At 38.4% G+C, this 26,374-nt stretch overlaps 1 protein-coding gene across 4 annotated transcripts in view; it reads right to left on the minus strand.

The window, feature by feature from the left end:
- CDH18 (cadherin 18) overlaps positions 1-26,374 on the minus strand; it is a 180,713-nt gene that overhangs the window by 126,732 nt on the left and 27,607 nt on the right. For 3 of the 4 annotated variants that reach the window (XM_074146449.1, XM_074146448.1, XM_074146447.1), the window contains exons 2-3: positions 15,944-16,238; positions 4,753-4,872 (exon numbers count right to left, since the gene is read on the minus strand). In XM_074146449.1, the coding sequence (XP_074002550.1) occupies positions 4,753-4,872; positions 15,944-16,238 (415 nt within the window). The remainder of the gene's footprint in view (positions 1-4,752; positions 4,873-15,943; positions 16,239-26,374) is intronic. The other variant, XM_074146450.1, reaches the window with a different exon arrangement.

Below are 26,374 nucleotides of genomic sequence, written 5' to 3' on the forward strand. Positions count from 1 at the left end.
GCAAAGAACAATCCTACATCAAGTTAATGGATTGAAAGACCTCATGTTTTGGTAAAGGTGGCGTATTAAATTTGTAACTCATACTCCCAGGAAAAGTTTTCATGTGTTTCAGGGCATTTCAAAAGATGTTCAGATGTTCTATGGAGAGGGGGAACCATATTAAAATATTAATGTGTATTAATGAACTATTATATTAATAAGTATATTAATAAACATTTTGCTCTACTCTTCACTAATAACTTTTATTTTATTTTATTTTTACAGTGAGGTTAATGGTACTGTAAAATGATAAGTGACTCATGTTTTATGAGGTTACCTGAATATTTTGTTTTCAAAAATCATATAATCCTATACACATAATCTTTGCCAATACACCTAGAATCTAGACATTAAATTCTCTTTTTCATCAGCATTATTAATACATAATTATTTATAAAAATTCAGCAGAATATTTCACTGCAATTAGAGAGGAAAGCAAACAGAAACCAACAAAGGCCATCAGAGCTAATTACTAATTACGCAGCTAATTACTATCACATCCCATAGCTAATTACTAAAAGTAATTAATAAACACAAATACAAAACACTCCCTAGAAAGCCATTCAAATTCAAAGGATTTTGAAAATCTTACTTTATGTTATGCATGGACAGTAGTTCTGACATTCAGTCATAAAAACATAGTTGCAGCAAATTTCTACACACAGGCAGAGTTTACAATTCTTCCTTCCCTTGGGAAAAAAAAAAACAAAAAACAAAGGAAAACACGGGCCCTAGAGCCAATCATCTTAAAAGCTACAGATTGTTAGGAGGTGCCAAATCTGGTAGCCTGATGGAGGAGAGATTGCTGCAGCTCACTGGTTTTAATCTGTGATTCAGAAGCAGTAGTGAGGCTGAGTGCGTGTTCCCAAAAGGCGCACACACACAGATGCAACACACACATGCAGCGGGCAACACACCGATAGAAACACTTGACACTCAAACAGATGGCACAAGCAGCCTCAGCCTTCTTCAGCTGAGCAGGAGGTAAGACCGTTTAGTTGGAAATACACACATGTATTCAGTGTGGATCTCTCCTGTAACTTGCCTTAGACACTCGGTCTATCCAGTAGCTGGTACCTGCATTCCCAGTCTCCCCACTTGCTGGCACCTGGACATACAAGTCCAAGGCCTGCAGCTCCCCTCCAGCTGGTACAGATCCTCTTTTAATCCTAGATGTGCTCACACATCCCCACCAACCCCAGCACACTGTGGATCCTCCAGTAACAGAACTCAGACACTACGCATATCCAGTAACTGGCTCTGGAACCCCAGCCTCCGTTACCTTGTGTGCCCACTGATACCACCACATATACATTATGGGCTCTCAGCAGCTAGCTTTGACACCCAGACTATCCAGGAGCTGGCTTCTGGCTCCCTGGTCTCCCCTTGCCTCATGCAGAGAGACACACAGATGCAAACAGGCCTCTCAGTCAACCCACAGATCATACAGTTGCTCCCATAGTCAGTCTGGACCTCTGGGCCCCTGCAACAGCTCACTTGTGAACCCTCTGGTCTCTCCAGTATCTGGCCCAGACATTTGGCCACACGGATACCTGGTACCCAAGCCATTCATCCGCCTCGCTGGCTACTCCAGCCTGATACTCAGTAGTGACCTCACACTGACACGTACATCCATGCAATACACACACTCTGTACTTTCCAGTTTGCTGGCACTACAGACCTAAGGGAATCTCTTACCCATGGTCCATCTCCAGTTACTGGCACTTAAACCTCCAGACACACATGCATACAGAGGGTCCTTCTACTCAGGAAAACCATTTGAAGTGTAGCATAAGAAGATCTAGGACAGACTGTACTGATCAAGAACAGGGCATGAACTAGACAATGGTACTTTGTAAGAGCCTGTTTACACAGGACTGGCCCTTTTTAGCCCCTTATCCCTCTGTTTTTCCTTGTTTTTTTTTCCTCCCTAATCCATCCCAATCCCTTCCTTTCCTTTCTTGTGGTTCTTCTTCTTCTTCTCTAAACATCCCGGAATAAGTCTAGTACAATACCATAATGCTCTTCCCTGCATCACATAATGTGTCCCATACCCCTGTAGGCAGCAGATGCCTCAGCCTGAAGGGTGATCACGACAGCATCTCCTGTGCACTCCTCATGACGGGTTTCAGCCCTGGCCCATGGGGCTGAGGATCTCCAGGGACAGCACTGAGATGAGCCCAAGATTGAGTCAGAGGGGTTAGGGCATCATTAGGGCAGAGGGGTTAGTCACCAGGTGCTGCACCTCTGCCCTCCCCTGAGTGTTTAGATATGAGTCTTTTTATCAGATAAGCTAGCAAAGATGTTCTTCTGCCAAAAATACTGCCTTTTTTTACTTCGAAGTTTGTAATCTGGTGCTGGCCTGCTATTTCATTTTAGATGTAAGAATTCTAAGATCCTTATTTAAACTATTCTAAACTAAACTCCTAAAAATCCATAATTTTAAAGTCTTCAGATAGTTAAGTTGTTTAAGTTTAGGAAGCATTAAGCTAGACATGGAAGACTTCTTAAGATGAGTCTTCACACTAGAGCTATGAACAGCCTGATGTCTGCATCTAATAGCCATAAAAGATCCCTAGGCTTCAGAAAGGTTACATTCAGTCATGAATCTTGGGACCTTTCACTGTCTTTTTCCCTGTTTTGGCCCTTCTACCCCTTTCTTGTAAAGGAAGTTTGTGAATGTCATGGTAAAGTCAGAAAACTTCCAGATAAAATATAGCTAAGATGGAATTGAACAATTCAAGCCTCAGGAAAAAAAGGTCGCAGAATGGCTTGCAAATTCAGAAGAGTGATGTTTTTAGAAAATGAGCGTCTTAAACCTCAGAAATTCAAAGTGAAATTTCATAGTGAAACACTGTTTTTCAAGAATTTCCCATCATTTCCAGTATTCTACTTCTTCCCATTATATCATGCCAAATTAAATTAACTGCTATTCTGGAATTATAAAAAGACAACTTACGAAATCAAAAAGTCTCCAGTTTTTTTCACTGTTTCACTGTCTACTTACTTCATAAGGTATTTATTCTTTTGCCATTTTAATAGACTAACATAGCAGAAACATCTTCATATTCTATACCCATATTAAAAACAGTTTAAGTTCATGAAGTGTTATTAGATCCCTGTCAAAGCCTAAGGCTTGGGGAGGGAAAATACACTCCTATCTGTTTTCTTTATAATATAGAAACAGTGATATAACAATACTGTTTTATTTTGTGATTCAGACCTGACACTGAGAACATCCATTATGATTCTTCACTGACTGAATAGCAGCTCCAGATGACAAGTTCCACACTGTTATCAAAAAAAAAATAGTCCACTGCCTCAGAGTGACAAAACAGAAGCAGAAATGTAGACCAGCGTTGTATTTCTAAGTAAAACAAGGGCATAGAGAACTTGAGCACTATACTGATGATATTCCATAACACTTAGTTGTTAACACATACCTCGAAGTGTTGTTTTGCCTGTGCCACTAATACTCACACGTGGTTGGGTAAAGTGTGTGCCAACAGTTGTTCCCAAACCACTGTATGTATGAACAGACCTGCATCAGGCTTGCCTCCCAGCACCTTATATAGCCCTCCAACATGATTCTGTAAGGCTTTGCACTCTTAGGTCTTTCTAACATGAGCTCACAAATTTATAGAATAATTTAGGTTGAGAGAGACCTCTGGGGGCCATTGAGTACAGCCTCCTACTCAAAGGAGGCCTAACCTCAAAGGTAGCTGAGATGGCATGATACACTACTCTTCATAATGAAGCAAGCTTATACCTCCAAGTTCCACCGAGATTAACATACACAAGCAAAGACACTTAAATGTTAAAACATTACAATCAAAGCTATTTACACTCTAGTTACTTCACTTTAGCACATTTTAATAATCATTCTTCTTCCTTACAGTTAAGTGTAGGGATCACTTTCATTCTTTCCCCTCAGTATTAAAGCTTTGATATAGATAGTGAAAAATACTTACAAAATTCAGATGACAAAAGTACTTTCTTAAATTATATTTAATCATTATTAAGGAGTATAAATGTGCACTACAAATATACCATCATATTAATATTAAAGATAATGCTCTTCAGAAAATTCAAAACTAGTAAGAATCCCCATCCCCAAAAGAGATTTCTTCTCTCTTTAAAGAAACCAATTTAGATTCATTACACATATCTTACACTTTGTGGAAAAAAAGAGAGGGTGATGCATAGAGTTTAAGCATAAATATTTCAGCTCATTCTACTTCTTGACTCATAGAATGAATTTTCAGTGAAATGGCAATACTGAAGTTTTATAAATACAAGAGTAATATTAATTACTATGGTAGATGTGTTGAAGCACACAGTCAATAATCCTCCCAAGCCTATCCTTCAAGCAAAACAAAGCATTTAAAAGCATAATGTATTAGGCATACTCCAGTCACTTCCTAAACAGAGGATTGAAAATATGAAAAAGTGCTATTCCAGTTTGGTTGAATGGCTCCCATCATGGCACGATACAGAATTAATTCTGTACACAGTAGGCTCATTTTAGTATTCAGCAAAACATAGCAACTCCTAAATTTCATAATGTTAAAGCAAGAAGTAGGCTATAATAAAAATCAGAAAGAAAAAAAATATCCCACCCACTTGCGTTTTGTACATTGGATTTTATTTACCAGGCTTTGTTAAGTGCAACATATTAGCCTAATCACACTGACAGAAATATAAAATACCCACCTGTTTTTGGGTCAACAGAGAAATATGGCTGTCCCTGAAGAATACTGTACACTACTCTGGCGCTGTTTCCATAAGTAGGGTCATCTGCATCTGTGGCTGTCACCTGTAGAACAGACGTACCTATATACACAGGAGAATAAAAGTTAATGGAAAATAAATAGAATATTCTGACAAATTAAATATTTTAGATGCATTTTTGAAACCTCTACAGTCCTCATATTCTATAATTGAGAGTTAAATAACATTTTCTCTATATGTTATTATCCTATCATATTGTTAAGGTAAACTCTTTATACTCATTTGAAAAAAACATTTTTCTCTCTTTATACGTTTATGTAACTTAATTACATATATATAAACATTTATGCTTGTTCACACATATAGACCTCAATCTTGGATATTGTTTAGACTTCTGAGCAATATTTATAGACTTCATATTTATAGACTTCAGGATTATCTTAATCCACAATACAAATTAATGTTGAAGTGATTATTTAAAATAATTTGCATAAACACATCCAAATCAATAAAAGATAATAAGGGAATTAAAAAAATCTCGCTATCAGAAGGCATCAAAGATCTGAAAATGAAAAAACTACTAGAACCTTGCTGGAATTCCAATGATGGATCCAAATCAGAAAGAAAAGGAGTTCAAAAGACAAATATTTGTATGATGTTAATAAACACCAGAAGAAAAACAAAATCACAGTTTCTAGCATGTCACTAAGTGGGATAACTTATGAGTAACAATTTGTAGCAAATAAAATGCATAAGTACTGCACAGATAGAGACAAGTGATTTTACATTTTACTGTATTTTTCAAGACATTTAATGATTAATCTTTGTTGCTATCACTGCCCAACACTTCACATAAGAAATCAGTAAAAGAAAAATTGGCAAGTTAATAAAGGTTCAGTCTTTATCTCACTTGTTTATCTTTCTACAGACACAGCTTCAACAGACTTCTTTGGTCCAGTATTAAAATACAGCAATAATAATAACAGAACAGGCTGCTCTCTTGAAATTCTGCATCTGAAAGTGGCTTCTAAGTTAAATTAACCACTAAGGCATCACCTCCACTCTGGGATGTTCAATTTCACATCTTGATTTTGAGGAGAAGGATGCTTTTGAATTAAATTCCTTGATCTCCCTCACTTGTTGTACTTTGATTTGCCACATGGAACAGTTTCAGATCATGCTAACTGTATTTCTTCAGATGAAACTAACCCAGAAGATGTGCTTTATTTATTTTGACTGCTAATGGGCATTTACTCTGAGAGACCAGCCAAGAGCTAGTCTGAAATAAGACTTCCAAAAAACATATGGGGTGGGCATCAGATCCTCAGTTCCAACAGTTTAACTTCATACATCAGTTTCCATTGCACAGAACTGTTTGCTAATGTGCAATGTTTGCTAATATAGTGTCTTTGGGTCTAGATAGATAGACCAAATAGACCAAATGAATACAGTCTCATAAATATATTCACAGAGCAGATATATGGATACCTTGATGAAGCTGAAGTTGAATATTGTAATAACATCAAGTTCGAACTAGTTATTCAGGAGTTAGTGGTGCAACTGTCTATACTACTGTATTAGTGTTTATATAGCAAGGTAAACAAATGTGAAGTAAAATTAGTGTAATTTTCTTAAAATCTTCTAGGAAACTATTCGGTCATATTTATTTGCTATCTCAACTTAGAATAAGAGTTCCTGCAAAGCACATCAGGCCATTTCAAAGAACAGAAAATACGTATTTTCCCCTATTCTATAGCTTCTCTAAATACTGTAATGATATATTTCTGTAGCCCAGTTTGGCAATACTTTCTAGCTTGAGGTGGAAAAGATGTGACCTTTCTGTCTTCTAGTTAAGCTTGTTGTATTCAAGGGTGAAGGCCTGTCCACACTAAATTGCCGTTTTACCTTTATTCAGGGCTTCATTATTTTATGTTGGAATCTTGTGGAATCATTTAAAGATTAATATGTTACTGATATACAATGATTTTATTTTTTGTAATTGCATACAACAAAAACATATCCATCTAATAGGTATAGTCAAGTCACCTACCAGAGTTTGCTACACAGAGCGCTGGGCAACTTCTGTACCTTTTTTTCTATAGATTTTCCTGCTTCCAGGAAAACAGTGACCAACAGTTGCCTACTCTTCTATAACAGGCTGAGCTCCCATTTGCACTTTTTCTCAGAGTTCTAGAAAATCAAGGTAGGTTTTGGAATCGATGAACAGATTTTGGCTATTTCAGAAGAAGAAAATACCAGAAATACATGGTTCTCATTCTTCAAGACTTTCTTCTCTCCCCTCCATATTTTAAAAGGTAGAGGATAGAATCCGAATGCTTGTACTGCTTATTCATGGGGGACAAAGAAACAGGGCTAGTGAAAGGCGTTATCTCACATAAGCAGCTGACAGGTCATTTTAGCATGAATGGAATGCTATTATACCCTAAAATCTGCCACAGCGATTTTCTAACACATCTGTATCTCTCTCTGAAGAAACACCTGATAATAGTAATTTGGTATTGGACAGTACTGAATAGTGTCAAAGTGTTCTCTTTCTATAGAAAGGATTCTTAGAATCACAAGTTTTAACTCAACCCCCCACCCCACCTCTCAACCCTCATTCAGTGAAATGTAGCTCATCAGATGCTTAACTCTTTCACTGTATTACACAAGCACGCTCAGCATCTTCTAAGATATACAGGCCTTTTCCCCAACTCTTGCCTGATTTGCTGAGCCAAGAGGAAAGGTAGCTTGTGAAAGCTGATGGTTAGAATGCCTTGCAAGAAAAAAAGAGGATACCTTTGCCTTCAAATTATTCCTTTCAAAGTTAGCATCATTCAGCTCATCAGCATGACAGAAAAATCACGATTCCACATATATTTGTCCCATTCAGACAGCATCAGTTTTTTCTGTTATGTGTAATGAAGGATTTAGATGGAAAAGTATACAGTACAGTTGCCTTGCTATTTTTAATGTTAACAATTCTGATGAAAATAATCTAATACAAAAATAAGGATCTAATTTCCCGGGAGACCTCAGAACAGATATGAACATCAGACCCACAGGCATACCTTCCATATTTTATTCACTAACCTACTGTGAAAGAGCCTGCCAAGAAAACCTCAAAATTTTGCTATGAAAGCATTCTGACACTCCAGTTAGGCAATAAAAAAGACTTTTTTTCCCCAAAGTGAAGGCTCTGCGTATTCAAAGTACAGCTACCATTCCACATGATTTCCTGCTACAGTTTAGAGATTACATATAGGGAATTCTGTTTTCTTAGCTAATGCTCTATGCAGACCTGTAAAATATGTCTGTATGCTCTGAACACCACTCTGTAAGCTTTGCCTTTTTTCTGTTATCAAAAATAAGGATCATTTCATTTGGGAAATCAAATTGTAGTTTTATATAAATATCTTTTGTTTTTCTCTTTTTTAAAATATGTTTACAATAAAAATTTTGTAAAGTTATATATCAAAGAAAAGCTTAAGGGAAATACTTCAATCTGTCTCTCTGAAGACAAATTTTTAATGTTTAATGAGGCAGTTCAATAAAACGTCTGTTGAGAACGCAAATCTGTATGCATGACTTTCCATAGTTTGCTGCACTGTTAAAATCTCAAATGGATCAATATTGAACAAAAAGTAAAAGAAGTGAAAGAAAGGTGAAGTTTAATGAACACAGGGATTTCCTGCCTAACTAAACTAATTCTTATAATTGTCTTCAAACAGTAACAAATCAACACAACATATTTTAGTTTCATTCTACATTAGAAAGTAGTGATTTCACCAGGAAACCAACACTTTGATTCCAGTGACTAAATTACTGATCCAAGTCCTCACTGTAAAAAAATTTCTTTTTTTGTCAGCTATCTTCATTAAAAGATAAAAATCGAACAACACGGGAAGATAAATAGGCATTTCTCATAAAAATCATACTTATGGACACCATGAATATTGTCTTCCAAATTATCTCAAATTATGACTACCTCACATTATAATACCCTGGAAGAAGTTCAGTAAAGTCCAGTGTGTCTATTAATTTAGCAGAATTTATTGGGAATACCCTTCTTATGCATGACATCAACACTAGTAAATTTAATATGCAATATTTCACTCATTTTGAAGCGATCGGAAAATGAGCAGATACGGAAGGCTTTCACTAATTGAAAAATGAAGGCTTTTACTGATTTTGTTTCCTTTTACATTTAGATAATGATGACTCATAAACCTTAAAACAGAGCATAGTTATAGCTCTCAACGAGACTGAGTTTTTTACACTGCAGAAGAAATAATTTCAGATATAAACCTTGGTTCTTGTGCCAACTTTCAGGAAAAAGGTTCAGTGACGGCAAGGAATGTGTGTTTTCTTTTAGCTCTTTCAGCATAGTACATAAAGCATAAATAATATGATCACTTTTTGCCACAGTGAACACTGTGATCTAATATTTGAAAAATAATTTAACAAAAATTACCTGTACTTTCTTGTCAGTGACCTAAAAAAAAGAAAGGCCAGTAAGGTCCTACAGAAAGGTCCTACAGCAAGGTCCTACAACTTTTAGAAGCAGATCAAGAAAGTTTCAACTTGTGGGAAAAATACCAGCTAACTTCTTGAGGAGACAGGCAGGAACTTGCTCCTGAAACTAAACAGCATAACATATCAAAAATACCACCTGCCACTCAGCATGAGTGCTGTTACAGAGAGACAGTAACACTGAAAGTTCTTTAAATGACCATGTGAAAAAGAAGAAGAAATTTTTAAAGTAGTGAAGAATGCTTAGGAATTCATAAAATAATAATAAGAAGTTCAGTTGTGTATAGACTTCACAGCTAAATGTCAAAAAACATGCTAATTACAGAACTAATATAAATGGCACAGGGATCTTGATTATTTGACAGAAAGAATGTATCCTGTGGAAACAATAATAGAATTAGTCTTCCTGAGACTGCAGACAATGAAATGCTTTCAGTATGCAACAAACACAACAAATTCAATATGGGAAAATGAAAGTAATGATCATAAATTTCCAGTGAAAATATAATATATACCGATAGACTGCCGATATGGCAGGATATGAAAATAAAGTTTTATTCACACAACAGAAAAGGTTTGTGGAATAGATATTTTAATGATTTACCACAGGTACAACCAGTAAAGTATTTAATTTATAAAACATATGCATTAATGCTTTATTTTATGACTAAATCTTCCTTGGTTTACCATAATCCACTCTGTTTTAAAACCCAAATTGCCATCCCAGATTAACTATTCAAATTGTTCTTTGGAAAACAGTAACTTGTATAATGTAGTTGTACAGTAATATCAAGATTCAGACTACTACAGAATTATGACTAACATCTGTGTAAGAATACTACATTTTGCGAGCATGTAAAAAGAGAACTTTTATAAATAGAATGATAAAAAATAATTATATTAGCTGCTTTTGACTTTGAGGATAACATTGATTTCCTTTCCACTGCCTTTCTTCTTCCTATGCAGAAAATAAAAGGCTCCCATACGGGAAAAAATAATCAATTAATTTAAATGGTCTCCATTAAAGACAACGGAAACTGAAGAAAGAAGAAGACAGTTATGCATTTTTTGAGACAGTCAATAAAGGAAATGAATTTCACATCAAGACAGTATGTGATGTGATGAAAAACAATTGAGATAAGAGCTTAGATGTTACTGAAACAAACTGCAACTCTAACAGTAAAGCTTTGTGCCACAGTGAATTACCAAAGACAACTGAAGAGATTTCATACAGGCCCACAATATTATCTCTGGTAGCTCTGTCCCCTCACTGTCATACGATATTGTGCACTGCTTAAATAGTCCTGGTGTTATGACAGTACTCACAGAAATACTGCCTTTCTGTACTTCCACAAATTTCTTGTGGGAATCATATTTGCGAAAGTATGCTTAGATAGTTAGAATAGGGAATCCTACATTAAAAATATGTCCTGTTATGCACTAGGATCACTATGTAGATGCAATGGTGATCAACAGGTTTATAGCTCTGAGAATTAACAGATGTGATCAAGGAAGTCAGATTTAAGAGAACAATAAACAATTTGCAAATTATTTTAAGGAATGAAATTATATTTGACCTATAATGTGAAAATCTTTATTAGCTAGATCCTGACCAAACAAGAATGGCTAACAAAGATTGTTCTTTTGGTAGAGACACAGAAGCTATTAGAAATAATAATGTTAATAAGTAATGATAATAAAATGTGGGAGAAGGAGGAAATAGAAATAGTAATAAAGGCAGGGAAAAGAAATAGAGAATGGGGGGAAAATTTTATATCCTTTTAAAACATGATATTTAGTGAACTTTAGAGTCCATTTAATAGAATCTGATTTTGCATGGTAGATAGGAAAGAATACTTATTCTCAATGTTATACAAGATTAATGCCACTTAGGTCAACGAAGAAGCCACTGGTGTAAAAATCAGTCTCTGCTTCAAAACTGTCACAGCTCTGAACTGTATGGTTCAGAAATAAGTTTTAATATATTTTGGTCTTTCAAGGACTAGTATGATTACTACCTGTTTGCAAATATTTCATATTTCATTTGTAATAGTAAATATTTCATTTATATAGCCTTCAATATATATTTTAATGAATATTTAATTTCATTTATATTGCAAATATTGTAATTTGCAACATTTCATTTATATATGCAAGAAAAGAATTGTAGATGTGTTTGGAATACATCATTTTTACTATGCATATCTGTAATGGAAGCTGTGGTTTTGGCCTGTGTGCACTGTATGCATACTTATTACGTACTCTATGCAGTTCAAACAGAATGCAGACTTCCACAAACAGATTAAATTCCCTCATTACACAACCACATATGTCTGAACTCAGCATAATAATGTCAGGTGGTACCATGAAAGATGAATCAAATACAGATTCACAGTTTAAAATGAATTTCACCCATCTACACTAGGAAAGTTGTACGAAGTACACTCCTCATCCAAAATAATTACATTAAAAAAAAAAAAATTTGTATCTGATTTTCAAGTACGGAACATAACACTTTTGTTATTTTTAGTCTATTCATATTGAATTATCATGACCTTCAACCTGGCTCCCTGAGTCAAGTTGATGACACTGCATTGCATTCAAAGACTTATGGAGAAGAACCAGCAGCTCCTGAGGAAGTGGAAGTAAACAGAGAAACCCCTGTGAGACACCTCAAGGGGTGTTCCCTTAAAAAGGCAGCACAGCCAGCAGCCCAGCTGAAGTGTCTCTACACAAATGCACGCAGCATGGGCAACAAGCAGGAGGAGTTGGAGGCTACCAAGCTGATGGAAAGAGATGATATAGTGGCCATCACTGAAACTTAGTGGGATGAATCCTACAACTGGAGTGTGGCTATTGAGGGCTACAAGCTGTTCAGAAGGGACAGGCGAGGAAGGAGGGGTGGAGGTGTCGCCCTCCATGTTAAGGAACAGATAGAGTGTGAGGAGATGTCCCCAAAGCCCTCCCTGGGGTGAGATGAAGAGATAGTTGAGAGCTTTTGGGTGAGAATTAAGGGGCAAGCCAATATGAGGGACACTGTGGTGGGTGTTTATTACAGGCCACTTGATCAGGATGGATGCCTTTTACAATGAAGCCTTTTACAATCAGCTCAAAGTAGCCTCGCAATCGCAGGCTTTGGTTCTTGTGGGGGACTTCAACCACCCTGATATCTGCTGGAAAGGCTACACAGCCAAGCATCTACAGTCCAGGAGGTTCCTCCAGTGTATTGATGATAACTTCTTAACTCAGCTGGTGGAGGAACCAATGAGGAGAGAGGCACTGCCGGACCTAGTGCTGACAAACAGAGGGACTGGTGGAGGGTATAAAGGTTGGGGGCAACCTTGATTGCAGCGACCATGTAAAGATAGAGTTCAGGATCGTGGGCAGTACACGTAAACCAATAAGTAGGACTGAAACCTTAGATTTCAGGAGGGCTAACTTTGACCTTTTCAAGAAACTGCTAGGAGAAATCCCATGGGATAAGGCTCTGGAAGGTGGGGGGGCTCATGAGAGCTGGTTGATATTCAAACATCGCTTTCTCCAAGCTCAGGATTGGTGCATCCCTAAGAGCAATAAAACAGGCAAGGGAAGCAGAAGACCTGCGTGGTTGAGCAGAGAGCTTCTGAAAAAACTCAAGTGAAAGAAGGAAGTTTACACTGACTGGAAGAAGGGACTGACTGCTTGGGAAGATTGTAAGAATGCCGTTAGAGTATGTAGGGATGAAACAAGGAAAACCAAGGCCTCCTTGGAATTAAAATTAGCAAGAGAAGTCAAAGTTAACAAGAAGGGTTTTTTTCAACTATATTGGAGCCAAAAGGACAACTAGAGAAAATGTGGGCCCACTGTTGAATGAGACGGGTGCCATGGTGACGGATGATGCAGAGAAGGCGGAGCTGCTAAATGCTTTCTTTGCTTCAGTCTTTATTGCTCAGGCCATCCCTCAGGAGCCACAGAATTTGGAAGAATCAGAGAAAGTCTGGACAAAGGAAGCCATTCCCTCGGTGCAGCAAGACCAAGTTAAGGAGCAGTTAAGTGAACTGGATACCCACAAGTCCATGGGTCCTGATGGGATGCACCTGTGAGTGCCCAGGGAGCTGGAGCAGTCATTGCTGAGCCGCTCTCCATCATCTTTAAAAGGTCCTGGAGAACAGACAAGGTGCCTGAGGACTGGAGGAAAGCCAATGTCATCCCAGTCTTCAAAAAGGGCAAGAAGGAGAACCCAGGAAACTACAGGCCGGTCAGCCTCACCTCCATCCCTGGAAAGACGATGGAACGACTCGTTCTGGGCATCATCTCAAAGCATATGGAGGAAAAGAAAGCTATCACAAGTAGTCAACATGGATTCACCAAGGGGAAGTCATGTCTGACTAACCTGATAGCCTTCTATGATGGCATGACCGGTTGGATAGATGAGGGGAGGGAGGTGGATGTTGTCTACCTTGACTTCAGCAAGGCTTTTGACACAGTCTCCCACAGCATCCTCATAGGTAAGCTTAGGAAGTGTGGATTAGAAGAATGGACAGTGAGGTGGATTGAAAACTGGCTGAAAGACAGAGCTCAGAGGGTTGTTATTAGGGGCACAGAATCTAATTGGAGGTCTGTAACAAGTGGAGTCCCCCAGGGGTCAGTACTGGGTCCAGTCCTCTTCAATATATTCATCAATGACCTGGATGAGGGGATGGAGTGTACCCTCAGCAAGTTTGCTGACGATACAAAACTGGGAGGGGTTGTTGACATGATGGAGGTCTGTGCTGCCATACAGTGAGACCTGGACAGGCTGAAGAGCTGGGCAGAGAGGAACCTCATGAACTTCAATAAAGGCAAGTGTAGGGTGCTGCACCTGGGGAGAAATAACCCCATGCACCAGTACAGGCTGGGGGCTGACCTGCTGGAGAGCACCTCTGAGGAGAAAGACCTAGGAGTCCTGATGGATAATAGGATGACCATGAGCCAGCAATGTGCCCTTGTGGCCAACAAGGCCAATGGCATCCTGTGGCGCATCAGGAAGAGTGTGACCAGCAGGTCGAGGGAGGTTATCTTCCCCCTCTACTCTGCCCTGGTGAGGCCCCATCTGGAGTACTGTGTCCAGTTCTGGGCTCCCCAGTTCAAGAAGGACAGGCAACTGCTGGAGAGGGTACAGCAGAGGGCTACAAAGATGATTAGGGGCCTGGAGCATCTCCCTTACGAGGAGAGGCTGAGGGACTTGGGTCTTTTTAGTCTAGAGAAGAGAAGGCTGAGCGGGGATCTGATCAATACTTATAAATACTTAAGGGGTGGGTGTCAAGAGGAGGGGGCCAGTCTTTTTTTCAGTGGTGCCCAGGGATAGGACAAGAGGAAATGGGCACAAACTTGAATATAAGAAGTTCCACCTAAACATGAGGAGGAACTTCTTTACTTTGAGGATGGCAGAGCACTGGAATAGGCTGCCTAGGGAGATGGTGGAGTCTCCGTCTCTGGAGACATTCAAAACCCGCCTGGACAAGTTCCTGTGCAACCTGATCCAGGTGGACCTGCTTTGGCAGGGGGGTTGGACTAGATGATCTCCAGAGGTCCTTTCCAATCGCATGTGATTCTGTGATTCTGTGACTACCATTCAAAGTGGTCAAATGATGACATAACATTAAGATTCAATGACAATAGTCATTTGTTCTTATATGTATGATCAATATTGTTACGAGTTGAGTAACTACATGTATTTTAATATTTTTCCCTTTTAATTTTTAAAATTCTACTCTGCAGAAGTTAAATTCTATCACCTGCTTATTAGGTAAATAGCAACAAGAGAAGAACAATTTATGTACTTCTCACTTGGGAAAGTTAGACACATCGTGGACTTGAAGGTTTTTTCTTAGAGGAGATGTGACGGGATTTGGGGGGAAAGGGAAATGTTTGTGTTCATGAGGTAATTATCTGTACTCTCCATTCATTAATAAAAGACAGTAGATATATTTCACAAAAAACAGTCAAGACAGTTAAGCTTTCTCAAAAAAAAATCTAGCTCAAAAGTCACATTTCCATCTATCGTAAACTAGCCATGCAGCTTTGATGTTGTGGTATTAGGGGAAAGCTATAAACTAATTTCAACACCAGACAAGTAATAAATAAAAAACCCAAACTGATTGCATAATGTAGCACCTCAAGGAATAAGATCATCTGAGCTACATTTCTAACAGGGAAAACTTCTTTAAACTTCAGTTCACTTTATAGGAAACTTAATAAAAGTAAATAAATATATAAGACCATGGTGTAAAATAATCTAGAAAATTACTGTTCCTTTATATTTGTTTCATTCTGTGAATTGCATAGGCTACTCATGTAGACATAAGAGAATGCCATAAAGTGTGTAGATGAATAAGGATGTATGAATACATCCTCTTTCTAGACTGCAAAGTACCATTTGCCCCGAAATGTCTGTTAAAGCATTCAAGAATAAAAACTCTCCTCTACAGTCAATGTGCGTGTGTTATCTTAATATGAATGTCCCAAGTATCATGCAAGGTTGCATTTGATGTCTTCTTATCATGTCTTTTCAGCTGTGATATCTTTTTCAAACAATCAAAGATACAATTATGTGTCATAACAGCATGTGGCGTTTTCATTTTTTAAAAGATTTTTGAATAGAATAATTTGTTTTCCTTACCCATTTCAGACATCTCTGGCACAGTAACAATGTATGGTCCGTCTGTAAATTTTGGTGCGTTGTCGTTGATATCCTGCACTTTGATAATAAATTCAGATTCAGGCTCAAGTGGCTTGTTTGTCCGTCTATCAATAGCTTGGGCATGAAGGACATAGTGTGTCTTCTGCTCTCGATCTAGGCTTTTGGTTGAATGGATGTCTCCAGTCGTGTCATCGATAATAAATATAGTTCCCGCCCCTTCTCCAGTAAGAATGTATTTGACTGATCCATCACCTTTGTCAGAATTGGAGTGCAGCTGTAGAATATATACACATAAAATCATATAAAATGAAATATTAAATTCCATAAAAGATTATTGCACATAAGATATAAAAACTACAATATTTCTGTTAGCACCATTCTACTTAGTTTTTAACCTTCCCACCTCTTGCCGTAATTCCTCATGTGCTTTTTCTGGCAAGTCAATCATTTTGTTCAGGGTTATTTCCACCCAGCATAGTTCATTTTTTAAGATGGGATGTCTTGGGTTCTATGTTCATCCTAGAAAACTTCCCAAGTCAAAAACATGCTAGTAACTGGATTATTTTTTATTTTACTTTGGTTTGGTTTTAGTCCTTCTAGTAGTTATCTTACAGATCTCATTGCTAGAAACTCTGCCTTAAACCCTAAGCCTGAAGCAAACACACTGAGCATCATTTACTGCAAAAGGAAACTGCGCATTGTGGCAGTGGCAGCTGTCTGTCCAGCATTACTCTGTCCCTCAACAAAACACATCCCTTTTCTCTGGTTTTTGTTTGTTTATTGTTAATTAGAAAGTCACTTAATTTGCTTGTGTTTAAACTATTTATAATGAAGTAATGAACTTTGACAGATACTTGCAGAATTTTCATTGTTCCTAACATACACTTCATGCTATAAAATATCCATTAAGTATATTATACCCCACCTGGAGTAGAATAAAGTTTATATTTACTGGGGGGAAAAAAAAAAAAAAGGAAAAGTCACTAAGTAACCTGGTGTATTAAGAGATAACATGAAAGAGCTACCCATTAAGCCTCACTGCTTCTAACTTGAGTTTAAAGAATTGCCTGTTTAGATTATAAATGAACATATGTTCTCTGACAATAAGGGGTGATTTTTTCACAGACTGAGAGGCTTTGTTTTTTTTTTTTTCTTTAAAATGACTTTGAGAACAGAATGTATTTATAGAGGTGCACAATGAGAACAAAGTGATAAGGCAGAAATGAACAGCCTCAGGTATTGTGCAGTTATATTGTGATGTTAAATCAGAAAGGAAACTTTCTAATTTTAAGAACTCGCTCATTCTTATTCTTATCCCACTGCCCTGACTATCTCTCAGTATCTGCAATGTGGCATTACTAAGTTTCTACATAGAATCTGAGCAAAAGGAGTAAGCATATGGGGGCTGATGACATTTTTCATCTCGTGTATTAACTCTATGAAATTATGGTGCTGCATGTAATTTCTATCTTGTCCTGAGGGGGGATTTGGGAGGGGGAAGTCTAATGAAATTAAGATTGTCAGCTCATATAAACTTCACAGTAACATCAGTCAATGCACCATACACTTATCTAAGCCACAAGAAGCTCTGACTGAATAACCAAAACAAAACTAGGTCACAACGGTGGACCCACTTTTTTGATTTTGAAGATGGAAGAAAGAAAGAAGCAGAGAAAGGGTCTTTTATAGAACAGCAGGACAATCTTACATCTTTTCTTTAGAGCACTGGTGGGCAAAATGCTGGTTACATCTTGTCTTATCCTCAGAATAATACTGTATTCTATTAACAAAGGAATAATACACCCAATGTAAAATGCCAGGGACCCAAACTTCCTATAAAGTCAAAATGTTCTCTGAAGTGATTTATTCCTTAAAACAAGAATAGTAGGTATTCTGGTATTCTAATCCTGGTTTGCTGGTATTCCAATTTTTCAGAAACAATCAGAATTTTTTTTCCCTTCTGCAGGTTTCTTTTTTTGATAAAATGATTAGTCTTAGTGTTCGCAAATGTTAATATTTGCCTTAGAAAATGTTAGGAAAAAAAAAAAACAACAAACAAACAAGAAACCCAGGAGAAAATTTGTATGCCCAGGAAAATGACAAATTTGCCGAGTTTACGAAGCTATAAGGAACTCAAGTTAAAACTATCCCAAACAGAAAAAGATCAGAAGAATCTCTGTCCTTGTTCTCTTAACTCTGCATGTATATACATAAAATCTTATTCAGGTATACCATCAGCAAAAATCACTCTATTCATAAATGGAATTATGAAATTATGAACCAATTAAGAAATTGGTTACATAGGTAAGAAATCAAAAGAATAAGGAACTGCTGTAGAATTTAAGAAGTAAGGTTTCTTCAAAAATCCCAAATATCAACATAGACGTGGCATTCCAATACCATACTGCAGAAAGGCACATTAGAAATTCACTGTTATAGCAGGAAATGCATGGAACATTTGGAAAAATTAGTAACACTAGATACTTTTTGTTGTGAAGAAACAACTATTTGTACTTGTCATCAGTGAAGAAAATCCAGATACATTTTCAGTCAGAGGGCTTTTACATCTAAAAAGTAATAAAAGTTAAGAAACACAAACGATTCTCAGCTGATTGCATGCCCAACCAATTATATGCTATTTCTGCTAAACATCATGTTACCTAACAAACTTCAATTCAAAAATGCAGGCAGGAATGTTATTAGAAGAAAAGAATCTGGTAATAAACACAAAGCCTTCAATTTGCAACTGTATCTTTTAAACTGCAGTTGTAAGGCAACTACTGAAAACAAGAGAAAATGAAGAGAAGTTAGTTTCTGCTTCCCTATTTTCTGAAATGTATTATATTGTTTTAAATATAACACTTTGATTTAAGCCTTTTAATTTCTAATGCTGAATTTTAAATTTACATAGGAGGATTTTTGCATAGCACTTCTACTGCATAACAAAAGGCTCTTTCTGTTGTCACTTGGTTTATATTTTAGCTTTTCTGTAAAGTAAAGATTAAATAACCGTTTGTCTTCTTAAATACTTCCATCTCAGTACAAATTGGCCCAAGTAGAAAAATATCAAGGCTTCTCTCAAACACTTATTTGCAATATGTGTCTTGCTGAAGAGAGCCCCTGGGAATCCCTGCTTAAGACAATGCCTACCAGATTAATGAGACATTCGTGTCCCTGAGCATGGCGCACTCCTTTCTTTTCCCTGTGTACTATGAAATCATCTCCGCAACAGGTGGTTTATTCCACAAAAGCATTTCTAATTAGAATAGATGTGATCCACTGCTTAGGTTACAAATGTATTTTTTGGGAGACTGTGTTTCTGCAGCTATGTCTGTAAGGTTTTATAGAAGACAGCAAAGGAGCAAAATCTAGCTGGACAACAGTGGACTCTCTCTGTACTTGGGACTGCTGTAGCTATTTCTCTTTTAGATTAATTTGACAGAGGGGGGTTCCACTAAGCAGTCCAGTCTCAAGTCAACTCATGTTCTCTTCACCAGTTCAGACCCAATTTGTCATCTCAACCCAGATCCCCAGAAAGGGTGTGGATATTTAATTTCAATGAGATGCCACCACCTCTGCCAATGACTACTGCAAGAACATATAAACACTAGAGGATGAGACACACACACACTGTAGTAATGTGAATAAATAGCTTAGATAAACACAAAATGCAGTGTTATTTTTTTCCCTACTGTGCCAGTCAGAGACATAAAGTTGGAATATTGCGGGAGTCTCTTAATTTAAAAGTAATACAAACACATGGCAAACTGAAACATGATTACTCATAATGTTGAGATGAGCATTGAGAAAAATACAAGGGAAACATGCCAAACATTAGAACATGGCTCTGATTTCTGTATCAGAGGTTTTAACTATGACTATGAAAACATTAATGAAAATGTCTTTCAGTAGGTCTTAGTTTCTGATAGTCCACGTCATCTAATGATTATATATTGGTCTGTGATATTAACTTTTTAACTGGTACTTAAAGACGCTTTTTTTTTTTCCTTCTTAAATTGTTTCAACTTGCTTCCCTAAGCAATCTCACCTTAGACCCCAAACCTAATTTGAAAAAGGACTTTGCAGACCAATAGTTTGCTTAGTTAACCACTACAGACTAATACAGCTTGTACTCACAATTCAGCCCTCCCTAGCTCCCCAGGGCTCCTCTGACCCTACCCATAGCTCAGGCCCTCATTGCAGCTCCCCCCAGCGCCACCAGCCCCTGTCCTAGTAATGCTGCAGCAGTGCTGGTCTCCAGCTCCGCACAAGCCTGCCCTGTGCAGCCATGGGTGGACCTGAGGGCCCATGTCCCATCCTGGCCTCAGCCTGGCCCCATCCTCAGGGAGGTGCCCGATGTCCAGGGCTGGGGTTGCCCTGCTCACAGCTGGTCCTGCCATCACCCACCTGGGGGAGCCATTAGTGCCCCAGCTCCAGCGATTTGCCCCACTCTGCTGCTCTCTGACAGCACCATCTCCAATCCCCCCAAACTTCCAGCCAGTGCAGACTTCTGAATTCCTCGCAGAGACGTGGTTTCTATCCTAAGTGGTGGGCTGACTTCTGAAAACATTTTTTATCACTGCTGATTTAGTTATGCTCCTAGCAAGAACATACCTACTAAATATTAAATATTCTGCATCTGTCCACAACCAGAAGTTGCCAGAAAGTATCTAATTTTCATCAGCTGTTGGGCATTATTCCTGTCTTTATTTCTCCGAATTTTTAGGGAAAGAAAAAACTGAAAATAATAGCTGAAGAGGGTATCTGGAATGTCACCTTTATCAACCCAGTGGGCTCCACTTCTTGACATATTCAATAACAGCTTGGATTCAGGATGATTTATGACGGTTTCTCAATCTTTAACTAGCCTATATCAGTAATGTATGACTGATTTCGCAGAATAGCAACCAAGGTGTCCTTGTTTTGCTAAGACTTAAACATTTTTATTCCATCAGTCTATTTAAATGCTTAACTTTCTTTTAGAATTCCTGAACATACTGCAGAAGGACTACATTACCCAAAGGCATGATTTGAAGAGGTTTACCAAACTTTTCAGTTAATGAGGTTCCTTTATATTCCTATATTAATTTTGATACTAAAAGTCCTTAAATACTCATAATTTGATGTGCCAGCATATTAACTGCTGTAAAATGAATGAACAGACTGTAGGCTTATGCTCAGCTAATACAGTATTGTAACTGCTAGTAACTCCAAAGGGATCAGGTGGCTAAAGCCTAATTGCAAAACCAAATGGTCAGATGGCTACTGCTTAGCTACTGGCCTTATTTACTACCCTTCATCTTCATACATCTTTTACTTAATTATTTTCGCTAATGCCTAGCCACATCATACATCTAAACATTTAAGCATACACACTTGTCTAAAGTCAAGCAAATGACCACAAATAGGCAGACCATACTGGACAGTATTGAAGTGGGGACCAATGGGAAAGAAGCACACCAATCAGTACTGTAAAACCAATAAAAAAATTGAGGAGGGAGCCAACACCCTGTTCCAGCTGGAAATGTGGGATGCTAACAACTCACCACGCTCGTGCTCGTGGATCACCACACTCCCCTGAGCTTGCTTAAGTTAAGCCGTGATCAGGAAACTACGCATGACCAGAAGAATGAGAAACAAGCCTGCATAAGAGGCACAGTTATAAAGTAGAAGAGTTGTCTATTAGTGATTTAATTATATGACTGCTTCCCCCTGTTTGCTTTAACTGAAAAAATTGGATTCTTGGTGTGTTGTGTGGGTGGCATTTTAAGGGGAGTAGTAATGACTTTTACAGTATTTTAATCGGACTACCAATAAATTCTTGAATCCCAAGTAACAAATGATAGGACAGAAGGAAATGGTCTCAAGTAATGCCCAGGGAGGTTTAGATTGGCTATTAGGAAAAAGATCTTCACTGGAAGGCTTATCAAATATTAGAACAGGCTGCCCAGGGAAGTGGTGGAATCGCCATCCCTGGAGGTATTTAAGAGACGGGTAGACATAGTGCTTAGGGATGTGGTTTAGTAGTGGTTTTGTCAGTGTTAGGTTGATTGTTGGACTGGATGATCGTAAAAATCCCCTCCAACCTTGACAATTCTATGATATAAGACATGTGCCGTTCTCTTGAAAACAAAAATTTATGAAGAGATCCCCATACATGTGCTAAATTCAAATCTGAAGCTGATTTGAAAAAATCTAGAACTGTTGCACTAACCCAATGAACTTAATCAGAGTAGAAGTGGTTATACACATGTAAAATTAAATTATTTTCAAATAACTGCATAGAATTAACTTAAAACTTACTGTTGACAAATAACAAACAATAAAAATAATATACACAGAACTCCAAAAGTAAAACCTGAGTTTGGGTAGTTACACCACCATTATATCTTTTGAATGAAGCATTGTCTTCTGTTTGTGGAGCAGCACATTCTCTCTAGCAGAACAGCAGAACCTCCCCTTCTCAATTCTGTTGACATTGCCAATCAGTTTAACCAGGTAACAAGATGTGCTGCAGCACATCACTACCACTGCAAAGTCTACCAATGTGTGCCCACCCTAGAGGGCATGACAAAATTATTCCTCAAACAACATGAGCTATGAGCTTTAGTAAAGCATAGATGAAAATATCAAAAAAGAATAAAAGAATGTACATATGTTACTTTACTTTCGTTATGCAGAACTATTTAATGCTTCACTAGCATCAAAATGTAGATACGTATAAAGAATTAATGGTACAGCAGTAAAACACTGAGTACAAAATACTTTAAACTTCTCTCTAATAAGAACTGTTATCGTGTTGACTTCCTTTGATGTTTACGTAAACACAACATGCAATTTAAAAGAAACGATACAATCACTTAGCAGTAGTAAAAACCACATATAAAATGATTCTGAATGGTGCACACTGCAAAATCAGCGTCTAGCTGATACTACTGAAATGCTCATTGTGCCTAGGCAGTAAACGTGTCCTCAGATTTGCCGCAGACTTGCTTCCTTTGGTCTGAGCTATAAAATATGTTTTAATGAAATATACTGCTCTGGGCAATGTCACACCTTTTGATGGAATTCTCAGAGGGAATCATTAGCCCAGGAGATAACTGTGTTATCCATAGCAGTGCCCACAAATCGAGAAGAAGCTATTTCACACCCTTGTCAAACACAGGAAGAAAATACAGAATTGCAATTGCCTCCATCTGCTGAATGGGTTTTCTGAGATAGAAAAAAATAATTGGATTGCAATCATCCAAGAACAACACAACTGAAACAGTATTAACTTCATAGTATAACACTACAGCATGCAAACATCTGTTCTTGCAAGATGTGCTTATCTGAAGTCCACTTCTTTGCTGATACTCTTGGGGAGACCAAGTAATGGCAAATATATGCGGGTGCATAAGCAATCACATCTCAAATAGAATCAGGTGTACTAAAGCTGACACAAGTGGTCAACTTTAGCTCCTATTTTCGCTCTGTACAAAAGGAGGACTCCAGTGAATGACAAGAGAAATAGAAAATGGACATCTAAAGCAACACAATAAACATTTATGTATAAAACTGTTTTGTTTTCAAAGAACACTATATATTTTCAAGAAAAATTGAATCTAAAATTGTACTTTCAGTGTACTTTGTATCTAAATCAATATAAAAGACAAATAATTCCACTCTGCTGAAGTTTTCATCTGAACCCTCTTCACAGCAGTAATCTTTCATGTCATACATCTTTTACTTGGGCAAATGCTATGACGGGCATAGAAACCTTTTTTTTTTTTTTTTTCCAAAAAAGTAGGATTTACACAGCATATTTGTTTTAGAGGTTCTAAAAACGTGGACAGGCATCCTGTTGCAGAACATGCTGACCAAAGTTTTCTAAACGTATAATTCTGTAAATATACTTGTTTGCAGGTCCCAGAGCTAAATGACTACAGCTCACTGTACCTAAAATATGTCTGAAATTAAGTTGGTCTTTTTGTTTGGATCTTACTTGAAAAAAAGATTATTTTTAAATAGAAAATAAACCAAAACTCCTCATTCCCCAGTACACTCTATAGCCAGAATAGCTGTTTCAGAGTGGAAGCACGTGGCCTTTAACCCATGGAACGCTAATCTACTTATACTTAGGCAGAATGGCCACGAGATATTAGTGTAAGGTAAGTGCTTGACTCACAGGGGGAAAGGGATAAAATCAGGCTTCCTAGAGATAAGCCTGGGGGCAGCATGCCAATATTTGAGCGGCAGCGTGCTAGTGAGGTCCTTCAATCTGATGTTTCAGTGAGGGTAGGGGATGGAGATCCATGCAGCAGCAAAGACACAAGGGTTATTGATGTGTTAAAAACCACAGAAGCACCTGACAATGGTCACATAGGAAATTAGGGCTTCTCCCCCCAAAGATGTGGTGGGATCAATAGCCTAACTGAAGTGCATCTACACCAACGCACACAGAATGTGCAACAAACAGGAGGAGCTGGAAGCCATTGTGCAACTGGTAAACTACGATATGCCATCACTGAAACACGGTGGGATGACTTGCACAACTGGAGTGCTGCAATGGATGTCTATAAACTCGTCAGAAGGGACAGACAAGGAAGGAGAGGAGGTGGGGTAGTCCTGTATGTTAGGGAGTATTTTGACTGTCTAGAGCTTAATGATGGTGACAATAGGGTTGAGTGTTTATGGGTAAGAATCAGGAGGAAGGCAAATATCATGGTGGGATTCTGTTATAGACCTCCCAACCAGGATGAAAAGGCAGATAAATTATTCTATAAGCAACTGGGAGAAGTCTGACAATCACTAGCCCTTGTTCTCATGGGGTACTTCAATTTACCAGATGTCTGCTGTAAATACAATACAGTGTAGAGGAAATAGTCTAGGAGGTTCCTAGAGTTGTGGAAGATAAATTCCTGACAGTTGGTGAGGGGGCCAACTAGTGAAGTTGTCCTGCTGGACTTTTGTTTGTGAACAGAGAAGGAGCGGTGGGTGATGTGACGGTTGGAGGCCATCTTGAGCATAGCAATCACAAAAATTGCTAAATGATAATGATAAAATGATAAAATTTTCAATTCTTGAAGAACTAAGGAAGAGGGTTAGCAGAACTGCTACCTTGCATACATTTTGGCCTGTCTAGGGGCCTGGTTGACAAAGTCCTTTGGGAGGCAGTCCCGAAGGGCAAGTCTATGGGGTCCATTGGGATCCAACCAAGGGTACTGAGGGAGCTGGTAAAGTGCTCACCAAGCCACCTTCCATCGTTTATCAGCAGTCCTGGCTCAGCGTAGAGGTCCCAGTTGACTGGAAGTTAGCAAATGTGATGCCCACCTAGAAGAAGCTCCTGAAGGGACAGGATGGATGGATGGTTGGGCCCAAAGAACTGTGGTACACAGAGTTAAATCCAGTTGGTGGCTGGTCACAAATGGTGTTCCCCAGGTGTCAGTATTGGGGCCAGTTCTTTTTAATAACTGTATCAATAATCTGGATGAGGGGATTGAGCGCACCCTCAGTAAGTAAGTTTGCAGATAACACCAAATTGGGTGGGAGTGTTGATCTGCTTGAGGGTAGGAAGGCTCTACGGAGGGATCTGGACAAGCTGGATCAATGGGCTGAGGCCAATGGTATGAGGTTCAATAAGGCCAAGTGCCACATCCTGCACTTGGGTCACAACAACTCCATGCAACGCTACAGTCTTGGGGAAGAGTGGCTGGAAAGCTGCCTGGAGGAAAAGGACCTGGGGGTGTTGGTCCACAGCCAGCTGAATATGAGTCTGCAGTGTGCCCAGGTGGCCAAGAAGGCCAACAACATCCTGGCCTGCATCAGAAACAATGTGGCCAGCAGGACTAGGGAAGTGATTGCCCCCCTGTACTTGGCACTGGTGAGGCCACATCTTGAATACTGGGTTCTGTTTTGGGCCCCTCACTACAATATAGACATTGAGATGCTGGAGCGTGCCCAGAGAAGGGCAACAAAACTGGTAAAGGATCTAGACCACAATTCTTTGAGGAGTGTCTGAGGGAACTGAGATTGTTTAACCTGGAGAAAAGGAGGCTGAAAAGCCTCTCTACAACTACACGAAAGGAGGTTGTAGCGAGTAACAAGCAATAGGACAAGAGGCAACGGTCTCAAGCTGGGCCAGGGGAGGTTTAGATTGGATATTAGGAAAAAATTCTTCACAGAAATGATTGTCAAGCACTGGAACAGGCTGGCCAGGGAAGTGGTTGAGTCACTCTCCCTGGAGGTGAGTAGATGTGGTGCCTATGGTTTAGTGGCGGACCTGGCAGTGCTAGGTTAATAGTTGGACTTGGTGATCTTAAAGGTCTTTTCCAACCTAAATGATTGTATGATTCTATGGTATTGCCTTTATTTCTGACTAAGTAAGGAAAACCATAAAAACGTCTCAGTCACAGAACTTCTATTTTTTTA

Source organism: Numenius arquata, chromosome 4 (assembly GCF_964106895.1).
Source record: "Numenius arquata chromosome 4, bNumArq3.hap1.1, whole genome shotgun sequence".
NCBI classification, from domain to species: domain Eukaryota; kingdom Metazoa; phylum Chordata; class Aves; order Charadriiformes; family Scolopacidae; genus Numenius; species Numenius arquata.